General features: G+C 45.4%; 1 protein-coding gene across 4 annotated transcripts in view; it reads left to right on the top strand.

Annotated features, from left to right (window-relative positions):
* Positions 1-1112: 1112 nt before the first annotated feature.
* The window catches only part of DMXL2 (Dmx like 2), a gene marked incomplete at its 5' end in the record, with an annotated part of 55992 nt that continues 48409 nt past the window's right edge, over positions 1113-8695 (top strand). For all 4 annotated transcript variants that reach the window (XM_080626266.1, XM_080626265.1, XM_080626264.1 and 1 more), the window contains one exon: positions 1113-1199. In XM_080626266.1, the coding sequence (XP_080482392.1) occupies positions 1113-1199 (87 nt within the window). The remainder of the gene's footprint in view (positions 1200-8695) is intronic.

The following is an 8695-nucleotide window of genomic DNA, read 5'->3' as shown; positions in this document are numbered from 1 at the left end:
TTTTTTTTTTTTCCCCTTCAGAGTTTAGAATCCTTTCCAAACACTTTTCAGGAACCAGCCTTCTTCACACTTCTGAGGCAGAAAGAGCTAAACACATTTAAAAGCCTTTGCTTTCAACAATGTCTGGCAGTTAACACAAATAAAGCAGCATAAACCTCACGATAATTTGCGTGAGGTCACACAATGTGCCTAAAATGCAACCACACACCTTAAACAACGGCAGTCCCCCACCTCCTTTAGTGTCCCCCACCTGCTTTTAGTGTCCAGTACTGGTAATTTTCTCACCAACTCCTAGTAAATGGGTATTTACAACGACCCTGAAACATGGTCTATTTCTCACCGACACAAAGCAGTTTGACTTAATGTCGGCCCCATTCTTGAATCAATAGCTAAGCACAACCCCTCAAGGATCAGCTACAGCACACCAGCCAGCAGCTGCTGGTGGCCTCCACTGGCAGACTCCCAAGAGCTTCGTAAAGAGCTTCGCGAGGATCCTTAAAGAGAACAATCCCAACCATCCTCAGAACGGCTGCGCATAAGTAATAAAAGTGCAGCGGCGACTGCACCTGCGGGCCACCAGCCAGGGAAGAACTGCCAGTCCCTTCTCTGATGGGACACTGCTCGGAACGGGAGACACACCACCCCAGCCGCTGCAGAGGCGGATAACCTCCTCCTCCTGCTGCTGCTGCTGCTGCTTTTCCTGCAGCCCGCCCCATGAGGTGCCCTGCCACTCCCTCACCTGACGGCACCAGCCGAGCGCTCCACATCCTCGGCCGTCCCTCCCTCTCCTCTTTCAACCCCGGCGCTCTCCTCCGCCCCGCCCCGCGGCTGGCCCTCACACTGACAGGATGAGCAATGACCCTCCCCAGGCACCCCCCGCGCCTTTAAATGCCTCGCGGGCGCGCGCACGGCTGCCGCTGCTCGCGCTCAACGGCCGCGGCTCGCGCGGGGGCGGTGCCTGGGCGCGCGCCTCACCTGACTCACTCTCAGCCCAGCGCGTGCACCGCCTCCCCGGCGCGCGCCCGTCCGCCCGCCCGCGGCGGCAGTGGGCAGGGCCTCGGCTCCGCGCGGAGCCATCCGGGTCTCGTCCGCTCGCCGCCGGCAGCGCCGCGATGCATCTGCACCAGGTGCTCACCGGCGCCGTCAACCCCGGGGACAACTGCTACTCGGTGGGCAGCGTGGAGGACATCCCCTTCACGGTAATGGTGGCGGTGCGAGGGGAGAGCCGGGCGGGGGCAGGGAAGGGGGGTGTCGTGTAGGCCCGAGGAGAGCGGTGGGAGGGGCTGGAGGGGATCAACCTGCGGGGCGGGGGACGGGCAGGATCTCTGCGGCCCTGTTACAGAGGTTGGGAATACGGAGGTGGGGAATACCGGTGTGGCTAAAGCGGGGATTATGAGCGGCGGGGCGAAGCGGTGACAGCCGGCATGTTTATGGGTGGGGTGCAGGCCGCAACCCCACTGCCGCCGGACTGCAGCCGCTGGGGCGGGCAGGGGTCCGCGAGTGCGCCCGTCATCTCTGGCGAGGGCTCTCGGGATGCTCCGGGTTCGAGGAGGGACCTGGGAAACCCGGAGTCGGGCGTCCCCGGATCTTGATGTGTGCTTGAGTTTTTCTGTGTGTGTGTACGTACACGATCCCCCTGCGAAGAGAATACAGAGTGTTGCACTAGGCTTTTTAAGAAGCCTATCCACTATTAATGAGCGTCTGGATTCAATTACCATGGTTAATAAAACACAAATTTGTCAAATGGTCCTTTTAAACTGGAAGCGGAAAGAAATTGAAGGAAATACACTAAGTAAATTTCAGGATTCCGGTAGTTTACATAATAAAATCTGTTTACCATCCAGTGGTCTATTTCAATGTTAATTTCCACTTTCTCAGTTTATGATGTGCTTCTCTAACTCTTAGGAGTGATGAGCCCCTGCAGTATTTTGCATACTGTGGTCTAATCAGTTCTTTATTATTTGGGAATAAACTGTCTCATTAGGGTTTTTTATTAACATTTACAAGACTATATCCCAAGCACAAACCAGTTCCCAGCTAAATGATACAGAGCATCATTTTTAGTCTAAGATAACTGTCAGCAGACTTGTCAAACATTTAAAGCTTATTTAGATCATCACAGATGTCTAATTTCAGTAATGGATGCTTCAAAGTCTTTAGGAAAAAAAATAGGTGCTGTGTCTGTCTTTATTTTCCTTGTTCTGGTGCTATGCAGCCATACTGCTATTAAAGGGACCTCTGTTACTTTTTATATTTATATAAGAAATAATTTACTCATTCAGATCCTAACATGTTTCTTTTTACTGTGACAATTTGAAAAGTCAGTCAATTTGTATTACGAAAGACAACCTTATGCTTATTCGTATAATATTGTATATATTTTATAACATCTATAATGAATAATATATATATTATTGTTTACACAAGAATTACCCAAGAACAGAAGTCATGTTTTTTAAAAAAAAAAAAAATGCAGAATCATTTGGTAGCATGTTAATTTTGGAACTGCATATAACAGACCTCACTGTCTTCTCTGGCTGCTGCATCCAATTTTTTATTATACAATAAAGAAGAAACTAAAAGGATAAGTATATCTTAATAAATGTATATTCTGGATTTCCACAGCTGTAATGTTGTTCTTCCCTTCTTTCTCTGTGATATTATTTACTGCTGAGCTAGACTTTGATCCTATAGTAAACAGTATGGCTGAAAACATCTGCTTGCAAACAGTTTGGGGTCTTATATCCAAAATCTTGGGAAATTAGTCAGCTATGTGACTCTCAGTAGCTTCAGTCTACCCTCAACTGCAGGTGTCACCTTTGTTAGTGCCTAACCTTAAATTCTGTTGGTCAACATCAGTAATGCTGTATTGACAAAACTTTGCCCCCCAAAAAAACCATTAAGCTGTTTGGAGTCATAACTTCAGGTCATAAAGCAGGATTTGCAGTTTAAAGATCATCTGTATTCATGACAGAGTCTGACTGTCTAGATGTGCTCTTAAGACCCAAGTCAGCCTCTAAAGCAGAGCAGAAGCAGAGCAGCAAAAGGGCAAGCGGTGAAGGGAGATCTATGCAATGTGTGCTGTACTTTATGAATCCATGTGAAGTTAGGCTGTGGCAGAGGAGCCTTTGTGTGCATGTATGCTTGCTTGTATTTTGGTTGATGTTAGGCATTCATTTAAAATGTGTGAGAAATAGTTCAGAATTGCTGCAACTGATTCATCATAGGGACTAGAAGATACAGCTTTTTGTGTGCAGAAATGAATCACTCATGTTGAAGTTACTCCACTTAACAGAATAATGGCTTGGGTACATGTAAATATGCATTTGCTATTTGATAGTTTGGGACATATTTCCTTTTATTTTTTCCCCGCTTTTTTTTTTGGGGGGGGAAGAGAAGGAAGGCCGTAAAATGAACTTGCTTTATTGCTTTAGGTGCAAGCAATCTCCAGCAATCTTAGGATTCTGAGAGAAGGAACGCATTTTTTTCTGGTCTGATTAGGGACCCTGCAGTTCTGAAGGTTCTTCATCCTTTCTTTTTTCTATGGTAAGCTTTTAATTTCCAAGTCAATGTAGCTAGAACTAAGATGAGGACACGTTCTGCCTCAACATTTTTAAAGCTTTGGTGAAAGTCATCTAGTTATTCTGAGAATAAGAAAAGGAAAGAAGTAACTTTGCCATTATTTTTTCTTTACTTGCTAAACCCCAAGTAGTGGGGTGACTCCGTAAGCAAAACAAATTCAGAGAGACAGAGACAACTGCTGTAAATTGGCTAAAAAGTTTTTGTCAGTCCTTTATCTGAAATGTGCATAGTGTTCCTCCCTGTGCTCCCACAGTGCCTGCAGCAATCCTGACATGTATCTAGCATTTCCCAAATAAGGGATGAAGTACAGAGGTGTTTGGTTAATAAACTGGCTTGTGGATGTTATAGCTGTGTTGTGCCCAGTCTAGTAGGGTAGGTAGTACACAGGAAAAAAGGTTTGAAGGGCAATTAGAAGAAAAATAGCTTCACAATGCTATGCTCTACCAAGCAGTCTCTTCAGCCTCCCTTCATTTGAGTTCCAAAAAAGACACTGCATAATAAAGGGTTTAAGTACTAAATGAAAGAAGTTCTGGTAATAATCCTGTGCACTATTCAACTTGCTGTTGCTTCATGTTCTCTTTTCAGCAAATATTGTTAACTGTGTTTCACAAGTGAGTTTACAAAAGGTCAGAGTTGAGCTTTATACAGAAGGGCCTTACAGCAGACCCTGCCTAGACAGAAGGGTATGTTGTTTGAACCTCCTAGTCTTAACTGGCAGCTAACAACTTTTTACAGGTAGTAAACTGCTTTTCTCAAATCACAGTCGATTTTGCTTAGCTCTTGTTGTTAAGCAGCTGTTTTATGTTGAGCTGCTTTCAGTCACTGACCTTAACTCCAAGTGGAATGTATGTTACCAGCCTGACTTTCTGTGATGTGGAGTAAGGTGTTTTCAGATAAAGATGATGAGCTGTTCTGATTCTGTTTGAATGACTTCTGCCCTTTGTCCACGCTCAGGGTTGTTTTTTCCTTCCCCTGAAACTCTGAACAGAATATGTAACTGTTTCTAAGATCAATCTAGGTTTAAAAAAACTGAGGAAAAAAAAATCCATAAGTATGGCAGTTACCTGCAGGCTAGATCCTATAAATACAAAAATTCCAAGCTCCCACAAACAGAAGATGAATGAATACTTACCTCTTGTAGAAGGTAAATATGGAACGCTTAACACTGATGAAAAATCAGAAAGTTGGATATCAGACTTACCTTTACAGAAGAGCTTTGCTGACAGAAGGGAATTTTTTTTTTTCAGTTTTAAAAAGGACAAGCTTCGTGGCATCTTCCATGCCAGTACTAGCACTTGGCCCGGACCTGCATATAATGCATTTCAGACGCTGTTACTGTAATTGAAAACAGCAAATTCTTCATCCAAAGCATTATGTCCACAAAATACAGTGAGTGAGAATAGGTTTCCTCTGCTGTGTAGGGTTCTCCTCTACTTCATCCTTCTTGATACTTATTAAAACCCTTATTTGTAAATCCTTGTCATTTATTTATTATACTTACATATATATACTTGTACATAGAATCACAGAATGGTTGTGGCTGGGAAGGACTTTAAGATCATCTAGTTCCATACCCCCTGCCATGGGCAGGGATGCCTCACGCTAGACCATGTCGCCTATGGCTCTGTCCAGCCTGGCCTTGGACACTGCCTGGGATGGAGCATTCACCACTTCTTTGGACAGCCAGTTCCAGTGCCTCACCACCCTCACAGTAAAGAACTTCTTCCATATATCTAACCTGAACTTCCTCCATTTAAGTTTAAACCCATTACCTCTTATCCTATCACTACAGTCCCTGATGAAGAGGCCCTCTGAAGCATCCTTGTAGGCCCCCTTCAGATACTGGAAGGCTGCTATGAGTTCACCACACAGCTTCTCTTCTCCAGGCTGAAGAGCCCCAACTTTCTCAGCCTGTCTTCCTACAGGAAGTGCTCCAGCCCCTTATCATCCCTGTGGCCTCTAGACTTCTTCCAACAGCTCCATGTCCTTTTTATGCTGAGGACACCAGAACTGCACACGGTGCTCCCAGTGGGGTCTCACGAGAGCAGAATGATGGCGGGGCAGGGTCACCTCCATCTGTATGTTCTCCACTGTGTCATGTTTATGTGAACTGGATTACAGACACTTAACATCTGAATCCTTACTATGTTCCCTTTTCTCTGTAGTCTGTTTGTAAGCATATTGTAAAGTGTTTCATCATGAATTTGTCTCAAATGTCAATTTAGGAAAATGTTCTACAGGCCACAAGCTAGTAGTGGGTTGGGTTGGTTTTGTTGGTTGTTTTGTTGGGTTTTTTTGCCAGTTTGCATTAATGTGTGTAATTGTACTAATACTTAGCCATGGGAGGGAGCAAGTGTAAGTGTTGTATCGTTATGAGAGTATGGAAACGTTTCAGAATTCAGGTGTCTTCATCACAGGTAGGAAGGTAGAGGAATGTCTGCATATTATATTCACTATCCATAGCCAGAAACTTAAAGACAAGTGGTGTTATACTGGAGGAGTACTATAAGGACAACACATGCTTTAATGCAGGTTTTAATACATATTTTAATTAATTTATGTAATTTTAGATGTTTATGAATTTCTGACGGTTTTTTTTAAATACCACTGTGGGCTGATTTTGTTTCCTCCATATCATTTACCTTCTTAAAGTGCCTCAGTACCCCAGATGGCACACAGTGGAGCTTGAAGACGTCTGGTCCACTTCGTTTACACCAAATTTGTGAAGAGTTGCAGGGTATAGAAAGAGAAGCATCTTTCTATAAGTGTGTGTGTATATATATGTATATGTGTGTGTGTATATACACACAGTGAAAAATATATAAAGAGAAAAACAAGATGAGAATGTGAAGGAATAATCGTTGCCCTGTCTGTTAGTTCCAGTGTTCAACATTAAAATTAGATAAAAATGCTGAGGAAAATTCGAAGGAAAAAAGAGGCTTGTAAAAGGTGGAAGCAAGGACAGGCGGCCTGGGAAGAATACAGGGATGCTGTCCGGGAAGCTAGGGACCAGGTGAGGAAGGCTAAGGCTCAGTTAGAATTAAACTTGGCTAGGTATATTAAGGATAACAGGAAGGGATTCTATAGGTAATGCAGACAAACTAGGGACAACATAGGCCCCCTCCGGAAGCTATCGGGATTTGGAGAAGGCTGAGGTTCTTAATGACTTCTTTGCCTTGGTCTTCACTGGCAAAGGCTCTGACCGCACCACCCAAGTCTTGGAAGGCAGACGCAGGGACTGTAAGAATGAAGACCCTAGGGAAAGGATCTGGTTCAAGACCATCTTAAGAACCCTAAACGTACACAAGTCCATGGGACCTGATGAAATCCATCCATGAGTCCTGAAGGAGCTGGCAAATGAAGTTGCTAAGCCACTGGCCATCATATTTGAAAAATAATGGCAGTCAGGTGAAGTTCCCGATGACTGGAAAAAGGGAAATATAACCCCCATTTTCAAGAAGGGGAAAATGGATGAACCAGGGAATTACAGACCAGTCAGTCTCACCTCTGTGCCTGGCAAAATCTTGGAGCAGATTCTCCTGAAAGACATGCTAAGGCACATGAAAAACAAGGAGGTGCTTGGTGACAGCCAGCATGGCTTCACTAAGGGGAAATCCTGCCTGACCAATTTGGTGGCCTTCTATGATGGGGCTACGGAACTGATGGACGGGGCAGAGCAGTTGATGTCATCTACCTGGACTTGTGCAAAGCGTGTGACAGTGTCCCACACAACATCCTTGTCTCTTAATTGGAGAGACATCAGTTTGATAGGTGGACCACTTGGTGGGAAAAGAACTGGCTGGATGGCCGCACGCAAAGAGTTGTGGTCAATGGCTCAATGTCAGGCTGGAGACCGGTAATGAGTGGTGTCCCTCAGGGATCAGTGTTGGGACTGGTCTTGTTCAGCATCTTTGTCGATGATGTGGACAGTGGGATTGAGTGCGCCCTCAGCAAGTTTGCTGATGACACCAAGCTGTGTGGTTCGGTTGATACGCCGGAGGGAAGGGATGCCATCCAGAGGGACCTCGACACGCTTGTGAGGTGGGCTGATGCCAACCTTATGAAGTTTAACCATGCCAAGTGCAAGGTCCTACATCTGGGTCAGAGCAATCCCAGGCACAGCTACAGGTTGGGCAGAGAAGAGATTCAGAGCAGCCCTGCAGACAAGGACTTGGGGGTGCTGGTCAATGAGAAACTGAACGTGAGCGGCAGTGTGCACTTGCAGCCCAGAAAGCCAACCGTATCCTGGGCTGCATCAAAAGGAGTGTGACCAGCAGGTCGAAGGAGGTGATCCTGCCCCTCTACTCTGCTTTTGTGAGACCTCACTTGGAGTATTGTGTGCAGTTCTGGTGTCCTCAACATAAAAAGGACATGGAACTGTTGGAACAAGTCCAGAGGAGGCCACGAGGATGATCAGGGAAGTGGAGCACCTCCCATATGAAGATAGGCTGAGAAAGTTGGGGCTGTTCAGCCTGGAGAAGAGAAGGCTGCGTGGAGACCTCAGAGCAGCCTTCCAGTATCTGAAGGGGGCCTACAAGGATGCTGGGAATGGACTCTTCATCAGGGACTGTAGTGACAGGACAAGGGGTAACGGGTTAAAACTTAAACAGGGGAAGTTTAGATTGGATATGAGGAAGAAATTCTTTACTGAGAGGGTGGTGAGGCACTGGAATGGGTTGCCCAGGGAAGCTGTGAATGCTCCATCCCTGGCAGTGTTCAAGGCCAGGTCGGATGAAGCCTTGGGTGGCATGGTTTAGTGTGAGGTGTCCCTGCCCATGGCAGGGGGTTTGGAACTAGATGATCTTAAGGTCCTTTCCAACCCTAACTATTCTATGATTCTATGATCCAACCAGAAAATATGGGCAGCTGAAAAAGAGAGATGCAAATGCTGCTTCTGTATTATTTGAAAATTGAGGATATAGCATAAACTCTTAGGACACAATGTCTTACTTCCATCTGGTGCTCCTGCATTCAATTAGAGCTTTGTTGTTGTTCATTTCAGTGGTCCCAGATTTTGAGTTAGAGCAGACATTGGCACACTACAGCTTATTAGTTGCTTATGGATCCTGCAAGTCATCCTTGCATTCTGGCTGTTTTGCAACTCCATTTAATT

The sequence above is a fragment of the Psittacula echo genome (genome assembly GCF_963264785.1).
Source record: "Psittacula echo genome assembly, chromosome: 10".
Taxonomy (NCBI): domain Eukaryota; kingdom Metazoa; phylum Chordata; class Aves; order Psittaciformes; family Psittacidae; genus Psittacula; species Psittacula echo.
This window is presented reverse-complemented; position numbering and strand designations above follow the sequence as displayed.